General features: G+C 38.8%; 1 protein-coding gene across 1 annotated transcript; it reads left to right on the forward strand.

Annotated features, from left to right (window-relative positions):
- Positions 1-4,991: 4,991 nt before the first annotated feature.
- On the forward strand, positions 4,992-24,955 carry LOC134754861 (succinate--CoA ligase [ADP-forming] subunit beta, mitochondrial). Its single transcript, XM_063691308.1, has 10 exons — positions 4,992-5,137; positions 14,046-14,234; positions 14,891-14,961; positions 17,537-17,699; positions 18,860-19,000; positions 19,398-19,524; positions 19,849-19,992; positions 21,809-21,936; positions 22,738-22,890; positions 23,268-24,955. The coding sequence occupies exons 1-10, from the start codon at positions 5,072-5,074 to the stop codon at positions 23,445-23,447; spliced, it is 1,362 nt and encodes a 453-aa protein (XP_063547378.1). The 5' UTR covers positions 4,992-5,071; the 3' UTR covers positions 23,448-24,955.
- The last annotated feature ends 253 nt before the right edge of the window (positions 24,956-25,208 follow it).

Here is a 25,208-nt window from a genome sequence, read left to right on the forward strand (position 1 = left end):
CTAAAAACCGGTCAAGTGCGGGTCGGACGCGCGCACCAAGGGGACCGTACTTTTTAGTATTTGTTGTTATAGCGGCAACAGAAATACATCATCTCATCATCACGGTTCATGAAATACAGCCTGGTGACAGACAGTGAATGTTCCTTTTATTAATATTGTTCACAAAACTCAACTTTTTATTTCAGATTTCCAAAGGACGAGGAATAGGGGATATTACTGCAATGTTCTGCCACCAGAGTGCAGCACTAGCTTTTTTAGTGCACAGGTTTTTGACAAGTTTTCAGGGGACCTACCGGAAAACTCGAATCCGAAATTTCGTTATCTAGCTGCCTCTTTATCGCTCGAATACGCAAGAGTGACAGAGATGTTAGATAACGAAAGTTCGATTTTCTTGTTTCACGATAGACCCTCCGATTGTGATAGTGGCGCCACCTACGCCGAGTTTCGCGTAATATTCCCTATTATTAAATAAAAAAAAATATTACACGAACGTTTTTTTTTTTTTCATTTCCTATTTGGTACAGTCAGCTGCAGAGAAAAGGTACCCCACGTCCATACTAATTTACAGAACTTTGTATGCAGGGGGGGTGCCTTTTCTCTGCAGCTGACTGTACATGACTAGAAACTATACTTAGTCTTTTAGCATTAGAAAAAACGGTAAACCATTTCCACGTGTCTTTTTATTGACAAGTTTTTTTATAAATATAGCAATATTTTACTTATGAAAGCAAAAGTATGTAAATTATCGTATATTATATTTGTTGTGACTTATTTTCAAAGTGTTTTTCGATAAAACGACACGTTAAGATCGCTCGCCTTCTTTATAATGATAAAAAAACGAGAGGTATAGTTAGACGGTTCTGAGTGGTAGACTGCAAATGAGATAAAAGCTATATCCTCATATCAGGCGGCTCTTTGATTCCAAGGATTGCATAATTTTTATACTTTTTAATGATTTTTAGAATATGAAAATTATAAAAAGTATAAAAGTTATGCAATCCTTGTATTCCACGCATTTCATTTCATTTCAACGAGCCGCCTGCTACAGATTTCTTAAAATTGCCGCGTTTTTTCAGGTTCAACTTTCATTAGCCAGACTATTATCAATTTGCCAATTTCGTGATTATTCTTTTACACGGCACATAAACTTATGCATAATTTATCGATATAAAAAGTCGACACAGTTACATCCCTAGCAAATTATCAAACTTATGACACCGTACGTAAATGAGAAATAACAAGCATATATGCATCTCTTTTCGGCACATTATCTAATTCGTAAGGAAGTAAAGTACGGGTATACATATTTGCGAAGCATTTTTGCCCTACTTCTATGCTTTAGTCATTATTCTGAGGTATTTTACACCTTCCTCTTAACGCAATATGTGAGAATAACATCGTAAAATTACGTTACACTCAAAGCAATGTAGAATCAAATGATTTCAATAAAAATATCACAATTATTTACGCAAATTAACAAAACATTATTTGTAAAATTATCCGCCCAAATTACGTAGGTAGGTAGGAGTCTGAGGTCAGCCATTTTTAAACTTCTTCTTAATTTAGCTGCATAACAATCATGTTAGGGATACCAGATGAAAATATCATAATTTTATGGGTAATTTTGACCTCGAAGTTTTTTCGTACTTCTAATTCCAAAAATAAATAAACAAATGTTGTGAAGATTAAATGTGGTGTACATTAATTGGTGTGATTGCGATTTGTGATTTCTTTAAATTAAAACCCTTAATACATTTTATTTTACGTTTTATTTACTAAACATGTTTAGTTTTATACCACCTGTGTCGCGACAGTCGATCCGATCGAGTCAAGTCGGATCGGTTCGACAGTGTCGCGAAGGTTTAAATAAGATATTGTCTATGGGACAAAAGTTTGCATAACATTATGGACGGCCATTTTGCCGTTACAATAGAAGAAGAAGATAGATCTAGTACAAGTGTTATTATCAAGGAGCCAAGACAGGCGACGCGCAGAGTCGGTGACCACATGGGCTGGTTTACCTGAAAGCTAAGTGTTTACTGCTTTGTACCTATTGTCTTATACTATTGTACAATTATCTTGATTTATAACTTAATAGCCATCTTGCTGGTTGCCACGCGGTAATCCGTGGATCCAGTAAGTTTGTACCTATGAGTTCACGATGAAGGTCGTGGAAGTTCTTTGGAGCCCATCTTAGGTAAGGCGGACTAGGTAATTTATAGATTATGTAGGAGAGAGGTGGCTTCGGCTGCTGGCGTCTCCTTCGTCAGTGTGGCCGGCTCTAGGAGTTCTGTGGCTTTGGCTGCTAGGTTCTCCTTTATCCTGTGCAGGAGTGCAGAGGTGACTACGGTCGCTATGTATTCCTTTATCAGCACGAAAGGGTGGCAGCTTCGGCCGCCAGGCGCCCCCCTTATGATTATAAAGGTTCTCATATATGTTATAGTAACGAATAGATATTATGTAACTCTTATTTATGATTGATGGAAGATGCCATCATCCTTAGAAACATATAGACATAAAAGATAGAGGTTTAAACTCTCATACTTAGTGGTAGACACTTAGTGATGCGTCATTTCATATAAACCCTTTTAACCACAGATGGTGCATAAGGCAGATGAGCGAAGCAGATTATCAAGACTACAACTGGACTGTGAGGTAGGACTAACCACTCCTCAACCCTCACATACAATACCAGTTATTCCTATTGTCGCGGCGTTCTGGACTATTATGGTAGTCTTGTATATTTGCTTGTCTATAGTGTTCAATACGACAGCGTCGCGACAACCTGCGCGAATTATAGGAGGTATTTCATTGTTTATACGCCTAAAAAGGACGGCCCATTGACATTTTATTTAACAATTTTTTAATACCGTCAAACAAGCTAACTTTGCCTCCAGGGTAATCGCCCCAACGTGATATCAAATATTGGGGTAATTTTTACCAATATGGTATCCCCACGTTTATGACGTCATCTATGTCTATCCCTTACGGGCGCACGCGTATAGCTGGTCTATGTAATGCTAGGTCTATGTTTGATGGACACTTTTCATACATAGAGATTTGGCTCCTTTATACAGTCTCCATCGTCTCCATGCTCTTTGCATTTCCCTCTGTCAAAAATAGTCTACCGACCAAAGAGCATATAATCACTACGTTCTACCGACTATGGATGGTCTACCGACGGTCATACACATGTATGGACTGACGTTTATCTGACATGGCTTCATGGCATCATGGCTATGTTGACGTTACGTATACATTTGACCTGAGCACATAGACCTAGCATTACATAGACCAGCTATACGCGTGCGCCCGTAAGGGATAGACATAGATGACGTCATAAACGTGGGGATACCATATTGGTAAAAATTACCCCAATATTTGATATCACGTTGGGGCGATTACCCTGGAGGCAAAGTTAGCTTGTTTGACGGTATAAAAAAATTGTTAAACAAAATGTCAATGGGTCGTTTTTTTAGGCGTATAAACAATGAAATACCTCTTATAATTCGCGCAGGTGGTACAAAACTAAACATGTTTAGTAAATAAAACGTAAAATAAAATGTATTATGGGTTTTAATTTAAAGAAATCACAAATCGCAATCACACCAATTAATGTACACCACATTTAATCTTCACAACATTTGTTTATTTATTTTTTGGAATTAGAAGTACGAAAAAACTTCGAGGTCAAAATTACCCATAAAATTATGATATTTTCATCTGGTATCCCTAACATGATTGTTATGCAGGTAAATTAAGAAGAAGTTTAAAAATGGCTGACCTCCGACTCCTACCTATCTACGTAATTTGGGCGGATAATTTTACAAATAATGTTTTGTTAATTTGCGTAAATAATTCTGATATTTTTATTGAGATCGTTTGATTCTACATTGCTTTGAGTGTAACGTAATTTTACGATGTTATTCTCACATATTGCGTTAAGAGGAAGGTGTAAAATACCGTACTTACGTGTGAAAGGTTATGATCTCATATTTTTGCTCAGAGCGGCTATTACAGCCGATTACAGAACAATTCACCAGTATTTTATCAAAGTTCAAGCATTCAAAACGCTAACCATCACTATATTTCATAAGAGAAAGCACAATTTCATACAAAACAACAACAATTAAACAAGCAACGAACAAACATGACATGTCACGTACTTATTTGTTTGCCACAACCTCGGTTGTGGCAGCGGTGGAAAAGTGAAACTATGACAAGGACAAACAATAACAGCGCTTTCTCTGCTACTCCTACTGAAAGATACATAAGACTATCCCGTTCGGTCATTTTCCCCCACTCCTCATGACCGATCCAGTTATACTAGATTCATGCCTGAGCATTTGACGTTCCCCTCCCCGGTAAAAATTGGCAGATTTTTTTTGTACAGCAAATTACAGACGTGGCGTCTCCGTTGGTTATATCCTCCGAGGCAAACAATGACCCCTTAAGGGCCCTCCACACTAGTGCGCGAATTGCGGCGCGAACACGAGTGTGGAGTCTAGTTCGCTAATCAGCGAAATCGACTCCATACTCTCGTTCGCGACTTCGCGCCGCGTAGTCTGGAGCGCACTTCACGTAGGTAATTCTTGGTATGTTGTCAGAATTAGTAAACTTGGTTAAACGTCTTGTGCGTCTTTCTAAATTCGTCAGATTGCGTATGTTCTGAGGGCCTAGTACCGCGAACCACGTTAGACTTGTTGCCTCTCTGCCGCACTTGTAAAATCGTACGTAAGTGTGACAGGAAGGCAACACATCGAAGTCCGAAAGTCGAGTCCTTTATATGGTAAAGGAAAGTGATGCATACCCAAAAACGAAATAAATAGTAGGATTAAATAATAATGGAATGATAAATGTTATTATATTTTTATAGTAAACAAAAAACAAAAAGAAGTTCAGATTTCAAAAGAATAATAGGATTACTTTCGGTCTTCAAGCAGATTTACAGATGTGTGAAACAGAACTCGGCACTTTTCATTTAAACGTCAAACCGTTGTCGTTCTTATGTCATGTGTCACTGTCATTCCTCTCGCCTCACACTACTTCACCCATCCTCATTCCCGTAAAAATGGCGACTTTCCTTCCTCGTTCTCTTGGTCTTGCTGAAACAGTAATTCGGAATAATGGAGCAAAGGTAATTAAACCTTCAATTCTTCTAATTTACACTAAGTTTTACTGGGTTCATCTAAATCTAACTGTATTCGTAACACTTTTACGTGTCGGAGTACTAAAATCCATATTCTTCGGCCGCCTGGATTGATTTTAATTTTATTCGTCGAAGCTGACCGTAAGTTTTTCAAATATTAATAATATAGAATTACCTAACTAAGATGTAGGTTAGATTTATGTAATTACAATTTTATTTTTAAATTTGACCTTGTAGTTTCGTCTATACGGTTGTGAATCTTACGTCATCATTCGGTTTTTGATGGTTTGTTCGATTCATTTTCCGAGCAATATCTTAATGTTATTTGTGTATTGATTGATTACATACAACTCAATTGATAACTGATTTGATCATCTGTTTCTCAATACTTGTATATGCATTAAAGACCAAATTAAATCATCTTGCTTGCAGCATACATTTATTTACAAGTCATTATATTTATTTGTAAAGAATAGTACAACATATAAATATTTTTGCATGTTTAATGTTACTGTGCATTGTTCTCTGAACCTTATTGCTTGATTGTGTACAAAGGCCAAATCGTTGGGTATAGTGCAAATCCGCGTAACTAGCACTGGTAAATAAATACTGCGTATCTACAAAACAACAAACTTTATAGGAGAAGCTTAAATCGTAACTAGAGATGGGCCGAATATGGACTTTGCCGAATACGAATATTCGGTACAGATCATACCGAACCGAATATTCGGTTGGGCTAAAACTGCCTAAAACAAATTCATACAGGCCCACGATCTGCACTCCGCACGTGTTTTTGACCCTTCCCCACTGGACCGGCCGGGAATGTTTATGAAAAAAAAATGGAACCGTTTTATGTCTGACGGCAAAGTGCACCCGTGCTAGCTAGTGGACACCCTTAAAAAAGGATTTGTTTATTCGGTAAATATTTGGCAGTTCGAACCGAACTTTTCGGCCGAATACGAACATTTGAAAATACGACGAATACCAAAATAACGAATAATTACCGAATATTCGGCCCATCTCTAGTTATGAAATCCCAAATTTTTTTTCCCCTCCTCTTGATACTTAGTATGAAATTTTCATTTGGCTTCGGGTGGAAATGATTGTTCAACTTACCAACAATAATATTGCTGTAAAGGTGACCTCACTTATTTGAGTTGGTGCTATTAGTGATATAATCAGATCATACAAGTCTGAACCACACACAGCTAATAATTAGCTTTCTTTTTACTATCATCTTCAATATCCCCTGCCTGCAGACAAAAAGTAAACCGCTCTATGTAATTTTTCCAGCAGCCATGCGCCACCTCAAACTCCCAAACTTGATGCTCATTTTGCACAGTGATACCTACTTTTATGCGTTTTTCACTCAAATCACACACTTTACACTGTAATTGCACACTATTGTCCTAGTTTTTCTTGTCGCCACTAAGTTATAAGTCACAGTTTAGGGGCACAGGCATGTGTCAAAACAATCAAAATAAACGCAAGCAAAAACAAGGAAGAAGGTTGGAAGAGGCATTTGCTGAAGGGCAAGCAAACAAAGAATAGAAAAGATGGGAGATAATAAATAAAATAGAGAGTTAAAGGTAACTGTTCTTTGTTTTGTAAATAAAGCCTATTTTATTTTATTTATTTATTAGGCATGTCTCAGGTTCGCGTTGGTTGACAGACTCACGTTTCACAACTACCCCACTTTGTACCCAAATGTCAAAACCTTCCCCCATTGTCTATACTCGTAACTATATTATTTTAAAGGCTACTTTTCCTTTTTTACACAGGAAGTATTGAATCATGTGTTCTACAGGCGTTTATCAGGTAACTGAAACGTAGGAGAAAAGGTAAAAAAATAATGAAATTTAATCATGTTAGACCCGTTAATGACATTAATTATGTGTTAAAAATGGAAAAAGTATGCTACAAAATAATAAAGTTACAATGTTTTAAGCTTCGCCTGTAAAATTTGCCGTTGTTTAGATATGCAGTATTTACCAGTGCTAGTTACGCGGATTTGCACTATCCCCGACGAAATGCATAAATAAATTGTACTCTTGACTATATCAATTAATTATTAAAATGCAATATAAATTACATTGTTGGATTAATCGCCAAATTAAAAATTATTATTAATAAAAGTGGTGTTTGGTGTTATTTGGGCAAGTAATGAACTAAAGTCCAACAATATCTTTTAATTTGGCAGCTAAATCTAGCTCAAGGTAAAGTATTATACTGCTCTTGCATTCAGTTGTAAGAAATGTATGTATGCCATTTTAAGATTAATGTATTCTATATTCACTGTGTAATATGAGTATGACAGGGCCTAGGGCCACTGGTGTTCACAAAACAAATCAAATTTAGTAAACCTTTCCTTTTCTGAATTGTATGCAACTATGCATGCTTAATGCTTGTGTCACTTTGAAGGCAACACAGCAGATTTTCTATATAACTATGGTTTAGCACTGTGACTATACAACTAAATACTATTTAACCCATGGAGCCAATACGATTTATTCTGATTGATACTTTTAAATATTATTATCATTAACCAGTCATTACCTGAATTGACTGACTACTGATCATTAACTACTGAATTGATTTTAATCCTTAAATGCATGATTTTTAGGGTTCCGTACCCAAAGGGTAAATTACTAAGCTAGCTATTACTAAGACTTCACTGTCTGTCTGTCTGTCTGTCCGTCTGTCACCAGGCTGTATCTCATGAACCGTGGTAGCTAGAGAGTTGAAATTTTCACAGATAATGTATTTCTGTTGCCGCTATAACAACAAATACTAAAAACATAATAAAATAAATATTTAAGGGGGGCTCCCATACAACAAACATATTTTTTTTGCGTTTTTTTAGATAATGGTACGGATCCCTTCGTGCGCGAGTCCGACTCGCACTTGGCCAGTTTGACTAAACACAAACATGGAATGTGACAATTCCATGAAAAGGATTAGGAATATGGGCTGTGATAGGATGCAACCCAAGTTTGTGTTCCGTAAGAATTTTAATGTCAAAGTTCCAACAAGGGCTGAATGGACCGAAGGTCTTGAAGCACCAATGTCTGATGAAAATGATATCATATGGTACACAGACGGGTCCAAGACAGATTCTGGTACTGGGGCAGGCATTTATGCAAATGACTTTAGTAGTAGCATAAGCATGGGCAATTACGCCACTGTCTTCCAAGCCGAGACATACGCTATAATTGCCTGTGTACATGAGAATATAGTTAGGCAAACCCAAGGGAAGAATATCTATATACTCAGCGACAGTCAAGCTGCACTCAAAGCGCTTAAGGCGCCCAGAGTGGACTAGTCTGGTATACAATGGCATCCAAGCTCTGAACAAGCTTGGAAGGCAAAACAAAGTGCAACTGGTATGGAGCCCAGGGCACGAGGGATTCATAGGCAATGAAAATGCAGATGAACTTGCCAGAGCCGGATCTGCAAACAACCTTATAGGTCCGGAACCATTCGTGGGGCTCTCACAGGGAACCATCACAATGGCTATCAAAGACCTTACTAAGACCAAACACCATGAAGAATGGGACAGTCTGACGGGTCTACAGCACTCAAAGCTCTTTATACAAGGGGTAGACTCTGGTTGGAGCAAAAAGCTTTGGAAACTTAGCAAACGGCAACTCCAAATAATAACGGGGGTATTTACTGGCCGTTACGGGGTCAAGGGAATCCTGGCCAAGATGGGGCACGCTGACAACACCGATTGTCGTATGTGTGGCGAAGAGGAAAAGACAATAGAACACCTTATGTGTGAATGTCACGCCCTCGCCAGACAAAGAATGAAGGACTTTGGAACAGGCTATCTGGAACCAAAGGAATTCAAAACGTTACCCATAAGGTCCATCATTCGGCATATGGAGATGGTGGGGAAAGCTCTTGAGTAGCGGACGGATCTTTCCTAGGGGGTAACTGCACAAAAGATCCCTATGGGTCGTAGTGTATCCGTAAGAGCCCCCGAAATTATAAGATAAGAAGATAAGACTTCGCTGTCTGTCTGTCTGTCTGTCCGTCTGTCATCAGGCTGTATCTCATGAACCGTGATAGCTAGACAGTTGAAATTTTCACAGATAATGTATTTATGTTGCCGCTATAACAACAAATACTAAAAACAGAATAAAATAAATATTTAAGGGGGGCTCCCATACAACAAACATGATTTTTTTTGCGTTTTAATAGATAATGGTACGGATCCCTTCGTGCGCGAGTCCGACTCGCACTTGGCCGGTTTTTATTTTTGCCCGAAATGAGTATATGTGTTGTGTAATTGTTTACTGATTATGGGGAAAACGGTAAAAAAATTATAACCTCGATTTTCACTGTGAACTCAAGTGTTAGAAGTGGCATAGGCTAAATCATATTTATGTATGTAAATATATAATTTTCAGTAAGAAATATGAAAACTTTTACTACCATCAGAAAGGTACACTATTTGTGATATACCAATGATAAAGTTTTTAAATATAACATAATTACAAACCCCGAAAAAAAAGTTCAAAATGACATAGTTACTAAAAATCACCAAATTCTGGATTTTTCCAAGTTTTCCGACATTTCGTCTTAAAACGAATGTATTATTTATAAATTTGAAAACTGTGTAAATTAAAGTAAAAAAACGGATTAGTTTTACTAATGTAATAATATATAGGAACAAGTAGATTTTACAGTATACATATGGTGCTACTTTACCGCACTAGTGCGATAATTGGCACACTACGTGACTATGTCGAAAATTTGAAGGGCCATATGTACTGTAAAACGCTGTACGATACATGCGAATAGGTAATTCGCAACTCGTGTCGATTTAAATACTCCCTTCAGTCGTGTTTTAATTTTTCACCACTCGTTGCGAATTCTCTATTTTTCGCACTTGTATCGTAGTGTACTATTATGTAATTAATTACAGACAAGTATAATAAATAATAATCCATAAACCGCGCCATAGACGTTCCTACTTAACAATATCTAAGATCACGAAGTGAAGATTGTCGCAGCAGCTTATGTAATCTCGTACACTAATTTGTGTCATTCTCGGGTTATGTATATGTTTTATGTTACATCCTGCATGCTATTCCATCCTTATGTTATATAACGTAAATTCATCATTCGTATTCCCTTAAGAAATTTCTTTATTAGATCGTGAACATTTCGTTTTATAAGATAATCAGTAGCAAGTGTCTACATGTAGGTAATAGAGCTATCAGGTTAACTTTTTAACTTCACTTCAGGCTAGTAGAGTGTACGAAGTCCACCTGATATGAGCTCAACTATATCATGTTGAGCTAGCAACTGTCAACAGCCAATTCGTTATAAGTAGTTAGTTAAATAGTATACAAGTATAAACTGGTTAGAGATGCAAACATTTGGTTAGGACAATGCCTACTACTCGTTTGCTTCAAGTTGACCGCCGGCGAATGGTCGGCGACCGTTACAATGAAAACATCACAGGTAGAATTACTAGTACTGTCGACAAAAAATAATTTCGTACTTTAATTTTTGATGCTCACGTTTTTTTTAATGGAAACATTAAATATAACTAATTATACAGAAATTTTCAAACTTAAAAACTAAATCTAAGTATACTATACTACCGCTCAAAAGTGTTTAGGCACCCGCAATTTTCACCATACAATTGTATACAAAAATTATTTTCAAAATCATACTGTTCGATCGCAGGCAAATGACTCTCTTACATGTTGGATTGAATTTTTATTTATAGGTAAATATATTGAGCTTCAAATTGTTGCCAAAGGCATCCTTTAAAATTTCGAGTTTACTTTATGCAACGATTTAAAAAACCCTTATGTACTAGTTAATACAAATTAAAAAGCGTCTTGAAGCACCAATGTCTGATGAAAATTACATCATATGGTACACAGACGGGTCCAAGACAGATTCTGGTACTGGGGCAGGCATTTATGCAAATGACTTTAGTAGTAGCATAAGCATGGGCAATTACGCCACTGTCTTCCAAGCCGAGACATACGCTATAATTGCCTGTGTCCATGAGAATATAGTTAGGCAAACCCAAGGGAAGAATATCTATATACTCAGCGACAGTCAAGCTGCACTCAAAGCGCTTAAGGCGCCCAGAGTGGACTCTAGACTGGTATACAATGGCATCCAAGCTCTGAACAAGCTTGGAAGGCAAAACAAAGTGCAACTGGTATGGATCCCAGGGCACGAGGGATTCATAGGCAATGAAAATGCAGATGAACTTGCCAGAGCCGGATCTGCAAACAACCTTATAGGTCCGGAACCATTCGTGGGGCTCTCACAGGGAACCATCACAACGGCTATCAAAGACCTTACTAAGACCAAACACCAGGAAGAATGGGACAGTCTGATGGGTCTAAAGCACTCAAAGCTCTTTAGAGTTGGAGCAAAAAGCTTTGGAAACTTAGCAAACGGCAACCCCAAATAATAACGGGGGTGTTTACTGGCCATTACGGGGTCAAGGGAATCCTGGCCAAGATGGGGCACGCTGACAACACCGATTGTCGTATGTGTGGCGAAGAGGAAGAGACAATAGAACACCTTATGTGTGAATATCACGCCCTCGCCAGACAAAGAATGAAAGACTTTGGAACAGGCTGTCTGGAACCAAAGGAATTCAAAACGCTACCCATAAGGTCCATCATCATCGGCATATGCAGATGGTGGGGAAAGCTCTTGAGAAGCGGACGGATCTTTCCTAGGGGGTAACTGCACAAAAGATCCCTATGGGTCGAAGTGTATCCCGCAAGGGCCCCCGAAATTATAAGATAAGATAAGTTGACTCAGTTCTTATATAAATGATTAAACTAAAATTGCGATTAAAATTATTTTTAGTTTTAAGATTATATTCATTGTACGTATGTTAGTCTGTAAGGTATGTTTCTAAGGGCCTTTGTTGCCTGAAAAGAAAAAAAAATGATTTGATTTTGATTTAGTATATACATAGAGTTAGACCAAACTAATTTGGCAGCGATTTTGATAGCCCAGACTGTGCAAGTGTTATTTAAACGGGGTTTATTCAGTATTAATAAAGAAGAAATAAACAAACATAATAAAACGTCGGGATGTATTATAAGTTCAATATAGGCGATATAATCCGTTTTCAAAGATTTATTTCAAGATTTATTTCGGTCTCCGGTTACCGCGATAGTTACTCGCGGTAACCGAAGACCATATTATAAACGTAATAAATCTTACTATTTAAGTACAAAAAACCTATAGATAAAAAAATGGGCCCAGATCACCGTCAAAGGGCAAGGTGCCCCGAAGGCTGGCCGTATTTCCTCGCTGTATGGAGATACTAATACGCTGCGCTGTGCGAAATAGTGGCCAGCCTTCTGGTCACCAGAAGCCTCTATTAGGCGCGCCGACAAGTTTTTGTACAGCCGACGCGCACTTGGCCATCATGGTCCCACAGTTTCAACACCAACTTCGAGGCAAAGTTAAACGGTTTCACGGTACCGGGTAGCCATTATTTGCAAATTGGTGAATATAGCAGTGCTCTGTTACTGAATATGATTTTTTGTGATTACGAAGTCTCGAAGTGTCCTTGGCCACCATGCCAGGCATCCGTACAGAATGATAGGTTTTACCATCATGGTATAGATCCATCTCAGTACCTTTGGGTTTAAACCCCACGTTTTGCCATATGCCGTTCTACACATTCCAAATACCCTCAGTGCCTTGGTTATGGTAGTTTCGACATGCTTTTCCAGTTCAGTTCTTTATCTAGTGTTAAACCTAGATATTTCACTTCATCGGACATTTCCAGTACCCTTCCATAAAGCTTCAGCTGCTTCATGCCGTTAAGGGTATTTTTCCTGGTAAACGGTACTACTACTGTTTTGCCAGGATTTATGGAGAGTTGATGATGGTTGCACCACCTCTCCACTTGCTTCAGTGCTGTATTCATGATTTCCGATACCGTTTCCGGGAATTTCCCGTTTACAAGAATCACTAAATCATCTGCATACCCCACCGTGTATATTGGGCCTTTGTTTAGTTCTTCCAGCAGTGAGTTCACTACCAGGCTCCAGAGAGTCGGTGAAAGAACCCCTCCCTGTGGGCAACCCTTCGTGGCCGTGGCTAATATTTCATCTCCCATGAGGGTGGACTTTATTAGTCGGCTATTTAGCATAGTACCAATCCATCTAAAGATTGTCGGTTCTATGCCATGTTTAGATGCTGCAATGCTGATTGCCTGATACGTGGTGCGGTCAAATGCCCCCTCCACGTCTAGAATAGTGGCTAGGCATAGTTCCTTGTTCTCTATGGCCTGCTCTGCTCTGGTTGTCACCAGGTGTAGTGCCGTTTCAGTCGATTTACCCGGCTGGTACGCACATTGCAATTGGTGCAGTGGACCTGATTTGATCGCAATGGTTCATCCATGCCTTCCTTTTTGTTTTCCTCACCGCTCTGCTGTATTCAGTGAGTTTCTGCGCATAATGCTGATGCAACTCAGTCAACTTAACACGTTCACTGTCCTCATACAAAATGATATGATAAAGTCACATGTCCAAGTGTGCTTCCACTTTGAAGTTGTGAACCCATAGTGGAAGCACGGACTTCTTAAAAAAGCTTCATGACCCCACATTGGGGACATCCGGGCAGGGAACGTGTTAACTGTTCATGACCCCGCATTGGGGGCATCCGGGCAGGGAACGTGTTAACTCTTCATGACCCCGCATTGGGGGCATCCGGGCAGGGAACGTGATAACGCTTCATGATTCCGCATTGGGGCCATCCGGGCAGGGAACGTGTTAACTCTTGATGACTCCGCATTGGGGGCATCCGGGGGGCAGGGAACGTGTTAGTTAACACAGTTTTTTAGACTTTCTCCGGACTAACTAATTGATAATTGCATGTTCGTCGACAGCTGCTGGCTGCGTCGGCCCTGCCCCACAAGCAGCAGGTCCGCAACCTGAACGTGCACGAGTATGTGAGCTATACGCTGCTGCGCGACGCCGGCATCCCGGTGCCAAAGTTCAACGTCGCCAAGTCCAAGGACGACGCCCTTAAGTTCGCTAAGGAGCTCAACAGCAAGGACATCGTCCTTAAAGCTCAGGTTAGTTTAGGGTTTCAATTACTCTCCTATGTTGGACTTAACTCTTTTCCGGGCCGCGCCAATATACAAGCTTTTCCCTTGAAGCTTTGATGATTCGTTTGAAGACAAGTCACATTTCCCGAAAGTGCAGTGGAACCTTAAATCCGAATGCTAAAGTTGAAATTCTATTGACGCGTATGTGGTCAATAAATCGTACTATGCCTGGGAAAGGGTTAACTGTCATAGCCACACGGTTCATGTGCCGTGCGGCAACCGTTAGTTTGTGCGATAACTCACTTGCAAGTTTCAGTTATACATTGCCGACTACTGAGGTACAATATACAAGCGATAGATCAGATACTGCAATGTAAAGACACTCGCATGCGAGTTCTTGCGCTGATTATATAGGAACCTTTGAGTATTTCCGAAAATCATATGTGTACAGAGAATAATTAACCTTTTGAACGCTTTTCCTCAAGCGTGAAGACGTGGCCTATACGCCAATATCTCGACTAGTGTATAACGAATATAAACCTTATCTGTCAGCAGGACAATTGCTTTGACAGCGTCCGCCATGACCACTTTAGTGGTCGCTGGCGTGGCAGGCACGACAGCACGACCTATTTAGTGGCTCTTGGCGTTCAAAAAAGGTTAAATAAAAATCATAATTTGCGCAGGTCCTAGCCGGAGGACGAGGAAAGGGAGCCTTCAAGAATGGTCTCAAAGGCGGTGTCCGTATGGTTTCCACGTAAGTTTTGTTAATGTAAAAACCGGCCAAGTGCGAGTCGGACTCGCGCACGAAGGGTTCCGTACCATTACACAAAAAACTGCAAAGAAATCACGTTTGTTGTATGGGAGCCTTACTTAATTATTTATTTTATTCTATTTTTAGTATTTGTTGTTATAGCGGCAACAGAAATACATCATCTGTGAAAATTTCAACTGTAGCTATCACGGTTCATGACATACAGCCTGGTGACAGACAGACAGATGGACTGTGGAGTCTTAGTAATAGGGTCCCGTTTTTACCCTTTGGGTACGGAACCCTAAAAAGGTAGTAGTTAGTGTATCTACAATAGGTGAAAACTAGATCATGCGTGCCCAGATTTTATCGCGTACACGCAATGACCTGAAAAGCAAGGCCATACCATTCCTACTATTCATTGTGTAAGAAATGTTCTAATAATTTTTAAGACACACCTACATATGTATGCAACTATTAAAATTGTATATGTATACAGAGATGGGCCGAATATGGACTTAGCCTAATACGAATATCCGGCCGAACATTTGGTTCAACTCATACCGAACCGAATATTCGGTTGGGCTAAAACTGCCTACAATGCTGAAAACAGTTCATGCAGGTCCGCGGTCTGCTGCACTCATCACGTGTTCTTGATCCTTCCCCTTCCGACCGACCGAGAAATTTTATGAAAAGAAATTGAACCGTCTCATGCCTGAGGGCCTACCATGAACACCGAAGTTCGCAAATTGCGGGCATCTTTCTTTGTTACCCCAATTACGCCATAAATGGAGTAAAAGAGAAAGATGCCCGCGCAATTTGCGAACTTCGGTCTTCATGGTAGGCCCTCTAATCGTTTACACCCGCGCCAGCTATCGGACGCCCTTAAAAAAATTGTTTATTCGATAAATATTCGGCAGTGCGAACCGAACTATTCGGCCGAATACGAACATTGAAAAATATGCCGAATACCGAATAATTACCGAATATTCGGCCTATTTAGTTTCTATTTCATACTGTTTACAATCTGCTAAGTCGTATAAACCCACGACTGTGTTGTATCGAAACTACAATAAATCGTTTCACGTCATTGCTACAATATATTACCGTGTCATCGATAATTACGCGCCAAAACAATAAGATAACCGTCAGAAGTGTCCGAGTCGTAGGCATAACAAGATTGACCTGACCAAAGAGACAAATGCATATACTGGCGCTGCTAGACTGTTTGTTCCAGTCCAATAACAAACGCACAGATATAAATACTTCTTGAAATCTATTACTCCTGTGTCGATGATAATATACGAATTTCAAACACCTTCAACTTCAAACATTGAAGTTGCTCCGTTCAACTGTTGCCTATATTCTAAGTTTGTATAAGAAAACAAAAAAAACGGTTATCGCGTTGTAATATTAAATGTGAATTTCCTCCTTGTCATCTTTCGATTGTCCCATTCCCATAGCCGCCATGTGGGACTCTTGTCGCGCACACAGCCAATAAATACTCTATTATATTAATAAATATCTTAAGAGAATATGTGACGAGATATAATGGCATCGCCAAAGTGAATCATTACATTTAACTCGTTCGAACGAAACATGTAAACTTTCTACTTTATCCTACATGCGAAATAGTCACGTGAAACATCACTTACTGGCTAGCTACGTGTCGGCACAATTACTTAATCAAACACTACGCTCGGTGAATTTTAGCACCCATACATTTAGGTATAGTTGTTATATAAGAAAATATATTAGGATAACGCGTCTAGCCGTTCAATCGGGAGCGTCCCTGAATAGTAATTGTTTGTATTAGGTTCGATGGTCGACTTCCCGTGCGGCACTCACCACGCTAAAATGCGTTATAGACATATAGGGAATAGCGATCTTTTTAGGTCATTTTTAACTGATTGGTTGTTGACTTTGGACCTTGGACTATTCATTATCTTTACAATAGCTATACGGGACGGTTGAACGAGTATAATCGTATATGCTGCTATTTATATGTCTAATTATATATGGAATAAAATATGTCAAAGACAATAATTATGCAAACCGTATGTTTCGAAGTTCAAATTCGTACTTGAAAATATACGATTTCCATACGAAACCCGTTTTTAGCTTAATCAAAGGATAAATTTTGCTGATTCACTTCTTATTACTCGCTTTCTTTTCTTTAAGGTAGGTAACAACATCAAACATTGTTAAGTATTTTTTTTTACTTTCGATTCTGCCTTACACTTAATGACTATGAATCAGGACTGTCACGACGGGTTTATCATATTACAGTGAATTATTGATTAATTAAAGTCCACGGTTTTATGCTTTTCTTTTCAGATTCATGCTATCGAGATGCCACTGTATGTTATCATAGCAACCTTTATTTATCACATGAGTAACCGAGTACTGCTTGTTCATATATATAAAACTGTAAATTTTGTATGCGTACGTGGCTACTTGTACAAGCGACTATTTTCCTTTTAATAGTTTACATAGAATTATCAGTTTCCATTTTATGATTTGGGATAGGTTATAATAACAATCAGTAAATGCAAAAAATAAAGCAGTTATTTGTACATAGACCGGAGCAAGCCGCTGACCTCGCGAGCAAGATGCTCAACCAGTACCTGGTGACCAAGCAGACTGGCGCCGCCGGGCGCATCTGCAACATGGTCATGGTCACCGAGCGCAAGTTCCCGCGCCGCGAGTTCTACGTTGCCATCATGATGGAGCGCAGCTTCAATGTAAGTTGGCCTGCGAATTTTTCTCGACCAGTACCTGGTGACGAAGCAGACTGGCGCCGCCGGGCGCATCTGCAACATGCTCATGATCACCGAGCGCAAGTTCCCGCGCCGCGAGTTCTACGTTGCCATCATGATGGAGCGCAGATTCAATGTAAGTTGGCCTGCGAATCTTTTTCGACCAGTACCTGGTGACGAAGCAGACTGGCGCCGCCGGGCGCATTTGCCACAAGTTGCCCTTCGAAACTTTCTTTGTGCGGTCCTTCATTTGATACCACTTTACTTAAGTATTGCATGAAGATTAAGCTTTTATTATTATTATTGACTATGGGCTTTAAGAGTCCGCAGCAAGCTCGGTTCTCCATACAAACGTAGTTACGCTCTCATTTTAAAACGACTAGCTAGATTGCTCTGAAACTGTACTTACAATAGGATAAGGTATATCTATGCCTGTAATTAGCTTCAGGTACTAAAAAATACTGCGAATTTAAGTTTTTCATACAAAACTTGTTTTTGCTCTATTTCGTTTGTTTTATAAGCTGGGGCTATATAAACTAATTACCTACAGGCATAGATATACCTCATGTCATTGTATGTGCAAAGTTTCATTACAATCAAACACGTAGTTTTAAAATGAGAACGTAACTCCGTTTCTATGGGAAAGTTTCTTTAAGTTCCGCTTGGGTAAACAGTGATATTTTGTGGCAACTGGCACTCAGATCATATTAGACATTCAGATAAAAATGTCATGTATGCAAAAGTCTTTTCTGCAGTGGCCCTAAGGCTGCGTTTCAAGCAGAGATGTGCGAGGTAGCTGAACGGTGTGAGGATGCGTAGCGAGGGTGTGTAGCGGGCTCTTTTTACATCTACCTACCTCTGGCAAACACCGTCAAGTGACTGATAGTTTTTCGCTCGTGTTCGTACCTCGCAACACATTCCTCACATACATCCTTCCCTTGGTTTGTACCTGTATACAAAAAGCTTGCTCCTGAGCTGAGCTGTTTCCACTAGAGGCGCGCTGAGGATAGGTAAATGAAGTGTTTCTATTAATTAATGACAAACACATCGCTAACCATCCTCGCACATCTCTGGTGGAGATGCAGCTTTATACTTTAATGCGATTAGAACTTGTGAATGTTAGCTGTACCTACGTGGTGATGCAGGGTCCCGTGATAATCGCGTCGTCGCAAGGTGGCGTGAACATCGAGGACGTGGCGGCGGAGAACCCCGAGGCCATCACTTACGAGCCCATCGACATCATGAAGGGAATCACTGCTGACCAGATCAACCGCGTCATCGAGAAGGTACCTACCTACTGTAAAGGGGGATGACCTAACGTGGAGGGCTTTGTTAATAATTAAACATATAAAATATAGAAGAATATAATCATCTTCCTCTCGTTATCCCGGCATTTTGCCACGGCTTATGGGAGCCTGGGGTCCGCTTGACAACTAATCCTAAGAATTGACGTAGGCACTAGTTTTTACGAAAGCGACTGCCATCTGACCTTCCAACCCAGAGGGAGAACTAGGCCTTGTTAGGATTATTCCGGTTTCCTCACAATGTTTTCCTTCACCGAAACCGAGTTATTTTTATAACCAACTATTCCAACCTATTAGAACTCTTTGCATTATTATATTCTAAACAAGTAATAACTTTAGTGTAACAATATTTCCGAAATTAAAATAATTTCCTTTACAGATTGGGCTTCAAGAAAGGCAACAAGAAGCTTCTGACATGATTGCCAAAATGTATGAGCTGTTCTTGAAAAAAGACGCTCTGCTTATCGAGGTGAACCCTTACGCCGAGGACGCTCTCTCTGGCAATTGTAAGTTATTACTTTTGTGGAGACCTACTAATATCACAAATGATGGAGTTCTCATTTAAACTATCACGATTTTGCACACACATTATTATTGACCGAAGCGTTAGCGAAGGTCTCCGTTTCAGCTTGGGCAAAAATGCGATCGTATTATCCGGATGTTCTCCTCTACAGGTCGCAATTCTCAACCGATTCTTATATTAAATATATTTTTTGTCGATTAAGTTTTTGAAATTATTCAAAATGGTGGAGTGATGTGGGCTGGCGAGGTATCTCATGGAGCCACATTACTTTGACGGGACTTAGAGTAAGTTTTTATTTTATTCGCAGTCTTCTGTTTGGACGCCAAATTCCGTTTCGACGACAACGCCGACTTCAGGCAAAAGGAGCTATTCGCGCTGCGCGACACCACGCAGGAAGACGCCAAGGAGATCGAGGCCGCCAAGTTCAACCTGAACTACATTGCTCTCGACGGTAATATTATTTATATTCTTTTTTTTACTTTATTTGTGACAAAACAGTCGATCAAACAGACATAATAGAGGCCACATAATGGTCCCCAATTCAGCAATCACCGTATCATATTTAACCCTTAAATGTATAGTGATGTATTAAAAAAAAACACAACAAAAAACATAATTTTATGCATAATTAGATAAAATATGTGGTCCTGTATAATTATTTTGATCGTAAGTTTGAGTACACTTTCCGATGTTTTATTCAAATTTGCACAGTATTTAAGTATAAGAAAATACATTTCTTTCAGGACGAAATGGTGGAGAATTGTGAAAATTTGGAAAAGTTGATGACTTTTAGTATGTAATTTAGACGGTTTTTCGGGGTTTGCAATTATTTATATTTACAACCTTTATTATAGGTATATTACAAATAGTATACATTTCTAATGATAGTAAGATTTCTTATCTTTTACCAATAATTGTATAAATTTACATAAATTATGATTTACCCTATGTAAATTCCAACACTATGTTTAGCAGAGAAAATCCATGTTTAATCTTTTTTTTTATTTTTCCCAGAATCAGAAAACAATTATGTAAGGCATATATTAATTTCAGGCAAAAAGAAAAAATCATGCATTTAAGGGTTAACTTGATACCGGATTCAAATTTTAATTGGTATGGTAATTGATAACAATAAATATCACACAAGGTGCTCACGAACCTGAAAGGTTTTAACCAAGAGAAGGAAAAAATGTAATATGAATTTAGGGCAATTTTGTGTGTTCTTTTTTTGTTTGTACATAAAAAGTCAATGTGGTTGGTAAATCTCTTACAATGAATGGGTATTCTTTATTTTCCTAAAACCTAGTTTTTGCAGTGTTACTTGTCACTTTTTGATACCATCGCCATCAAAAAGACTTTTTGCATTAAGTAACAACAAAAAGATGTTTTTTTTATTGGTCAGTCAATAACTGAAACTAGGCGAATTCCAGAAAAGTTTATAAGATATTTTAGTGTTTAAATATGATCAGGAATACACTGTTAAAATATTTCGGCTTCCTCGTGAGCACGTTGTATCTATAAAACTTCTAGTATTATACATGATTGCTATCAATTACATTTTTTTATTGTGTTAAATACATAAAAAAATACACAAAATATCTGTTTTTATATTCCAGATACTAAAATGACAGTTACGTTGTGAAGATTGGGTAGCAAATTGCCCCATCAAACAGTCATTTTAGTATCAGATCTGAGGTATAAAAATATGCTTTTTGTTTTGCTACTCAACAAACATGTTGTGTTTTGGTACTCACCCGTCGATACAAAGATATATAGCAAAGATACATTGAGTAAGATGCGTAAAATCTAAGACAATTTAGTGCTTCGAATTTGATAGGTAAACGAGATGAAGCTGTACAGCTCCATACATTTTGCTGTAAATGATTGTCAAAAGTTGACGTTTGACAATTCAGTGACCGTCAAACTAAGGGGCGTGTTTTTTTCTTAGACTACCTCTCTAGTCTCTATTACAATAAATTATCTTTGATCTTAGTTTTTGTGTATCTCTCTCTGACTGTACCTCTGAAGGGTTTAAAAACTGCTTACTACCCGTTCAATTGGCATACATCGTTTTTCAGTTGGTGGAACTATAACTTTATGCCCATTAATTAAATTTCAAATGGACATTCCCGCTGCGGGATTTTGCTACGCGAAAAGCTACAGTTTGTCTTATTCGGCGTCCGCCATTATAAAAACTCTCCAAAGTGCCAGTGCCAGTGTGTCTCCAAAAAAAAAACAAAGTGAATGTTGGTTGTTTTGTTTGATAGGCACGATCGGTTGCATGGTGAACGGCGCCGGGCTGGCCATGGCTACCATGGACATCATCAAGCTGTACGGCGGCGACCCGGCCAACTTTCTCGACGTGGGCGGCGGCGCCACCGCGCAAGCCGTCTCGGTATGTACCACCAGTCCACCACTATAGCTCACACTAATGCAAATACGAGTAGATATATTAAATTGGTGTATCCCAATATTTATGGACACCTAGCATTAATAGATGTATAACTTACATAATAATTGTACTTGTTGAGAATGAGTGTTGTGATTGTTTGTATATGTATAGCTTTATTGACGTCGCTTCGTTATTTATAGCTTTATTGATGCTCATTTGTCCAATTTTTGACACGCATAGCACGTGTAGCGTTGGAACACTTTTTCACTGGTAATTAGGTCTTATTGACTTGTCCACGCGTTGATTATATTGAAGTTCCGTCTTTGGTACATTGTTGGCAGTTTATAATTAGTGTTCTATTACAATAGCTTGCCGCGACATATCATTTATTATTTATAGTTCGACCGACCGACCTTTTACTAGCAAAAGCAATATGTAAAGATTGGGGTGAATAATAACATAAATTAAAATGCATATTTTATACCTTGAGCCGTAGACTGAACGTTTTTCTTAACAACAACTAAGAAGTCCTCAATTTTAATGATGCCTCTTTTGTAAAACATGTTTTCAAATATGTGCCATTCTCAATCAAAAGGGTCAATAAAGTCGGTTGGTGGGGTTGTCGGTTGTCAATAAAGCGCTATTTCCATGTAGCTTCAATTTCAAATCAACCTTATCGACAACCAATGTGGTACCTTTTGGTTGAAAACGTCACATATATTGAGATATGCTATAAATAGTAGGCCAAAACTCGTGGTTATGACTTATTATCGTCATTGTTGATATTAAATACTCTTTTTATAGGAAGCCTTCAAGATCATTCTGTCCGACCCGAAAGTGACGGCCATCCTGGTGAACATCTTCGGCGGCATCATGCGCTGTGACGTCATCGCGGAGGGCATCATCACCGCCGCCAAGAACCTCAACATTCAGATCCCCGTCATTGTCCGACTTCAGGTAACAGGCTACGAGTACGCCGGCACACCAGGGAACAATGTTCATTTGGCGATTAGTGGGAGTTTCCTTACGATTTCACTTACAGAATCATTATATTTCGATGAAGACGAAGCAGTGTCAGGGTGACGCAGGGCACCATTTGGTTGCCCGTACCGTTGTACAGTACAAATATATAACAACTAAGGGCTAATTTTTACGTTACCATTTAACTCGTCCGATAACTATTCCAACGAATTATGAGAATGACTTGAGAATCGTGTTATCAATGGAAAAACCGGCTCAGAGATTTATATTGAGCACTTAAAATGTACGCCAAGACATTGAAGAATTTTATAAAAGAGGGTGAGCAAGTTAAGTATGTTATATTTTGTGTTCAGGGCACGAAGGTGAACGAGGCCCGCAAGCTGATCGCGGAGTCGGGTCTACGCATCGTGCCGCGCGACGACCTGGACGAGGCGGCTGCGCTGGTCGTGCAGCTCAGCGAGATCGTGTCCCTCGCCAAGAAGGCCGGAGTCGAGGTCAAATTCGACATCCCTAGATACATGCTCGAGAAGTAAAACAGTATTAGCTCGCCCAGCACTCGGCAAACGATCGACTCGTTAGTTTGCCGATGTTTGTACTCATCTATCATGTTTCACCAGTCGGCCAAAGGTCATTCGATCTGTTCCTCGTAGTATCGTCGTGTGTGAAACGCGGGATAACCTTTACGGTATATAAGTACCTTGCAGTTCGTTTGATTTTACTATATCCGGCAACATTTGCGCAGTGTCTGCGCCTAATTATTATTGAATCATCAGAAAGAGGAAAATGTAGACGTCTAATTAACGTTTTGTTTTTATCAACTGTAAAGAGTACCTATTGCCGTAATGTGACTATCTATTCTACATTAAAAAATAATGTCTCGTAAATTCCTATATTGTGTAATGTTAAAATATTACGCATTTATTTAATATTAACCATATTCCTTATTATTGTATAAGCTTCAAGAATGACCTTTGAGCACTTCAATTAGTCATACGGATACGTCTTTACCGTAAAAGTCTTGCTTGCTTCTTCGAATACATATATTGTTATATATATATACTGAACGCGATCAGTTGATTCATTGTTACTAGCGACGTTAATCATACTCTAGATATTGTTATAATTATTTTAAGAGTTACTGTAGAAGTAGTGTCATAAATATTAATATTGATTCATAGTAGATAGGTACAAATGACAAATGTTTTATTTATTTTTTGGTCCTTTTACATTTTGTTTATCTAATTTACTCGAGAATTTGATGCAATCGTGTCTAGCTTTTGCGACTTATTTATATGACGAAGATAACCACACAAATGCTTGATTGCATGAATTTTACCACTAATGATACAAAAATTTTAAACTGTAATTTTCTGTAACGATGACATATTATATAAGAAGAACATCGTGAGGCAAACGTTACAGCGAAATTATTCAGATGCGCCTTTACACATTATTATTATTTATTTAACTACAAGGCAAAACCATTAAGTTCTTTCAGGTGACCCAGTAAAAAATTGATATTAATCCTTTATTCAAATAATCATCATAATTGAGTTTAGGAAGCTTACGAAGTTTACATACAATAGGTTGTTCACCAATCATTCATAATATTAAGGTCAAGTTTACTAGTTACTTATTATATTTATTGAATGAATGTAGTAGTAGTAAAGTCGTTGTGTAGTAAAGTAAAGCTTCTGTATGTACTCGTACCGTACTTGTCGTGTCTCGCCACGTATACAGTTAGTGATGGACGGCGGCGGCGGCGACGGCGGGCCGCAGGCGCGCGCCGCGGCCGCTGCTGTCTCGGTGAGTATTGTTTATCGGCGGGAGCCCTCTAACGGCATACCGTGAAACGTGTAACATGCAATAATCAATTATTTTGTAAAATGTTTCTTTGTAAATAGATACAATTGTTAAGTTCGTGTATTTATTGGGAATAAAGTGATTGAAGTACAATGTTGTATTAACACCGTATAACACAAGTAATTATTATTTATTGGCTTGAAAGGTCACTTGTTGTAATACATTTGGTTTAGATCTGTATTGTAGTTTTTTTATCTTATTACCTGTAGGAATACCTTATTTTCATGCGATTCTATCGCAGATGCAACATTAAAGAGCCAGTATATATTTTTTAACAAGAAATACACTGTGGTTTAAGTGTTCAGTGTCTACAATGATGTGTCATGACTATGATGAAAACTAAAAGGCAGAAGATGCAGTATACGAATTTTGACTTGCAATATTAAGGGGATAAATAACTAGTATCAAAGATAGATATAACTCCGTAATAG

The sequence above is a fragment of the Cydia strobilella genome, chromosome Z (genome assembly GCF_947568885.1).
Source record: "Cydia strobilella chromosome Z, ilCydStro3.1, whole genome shotgun sequence".
Classification (NCBI taxonomy): domain Eukaryota; kingdom Metazoa; phylum Arthropoda; class Insecta; order Lepidoptera; family Tortricidae; genus Cydia; species Cydia strobilella.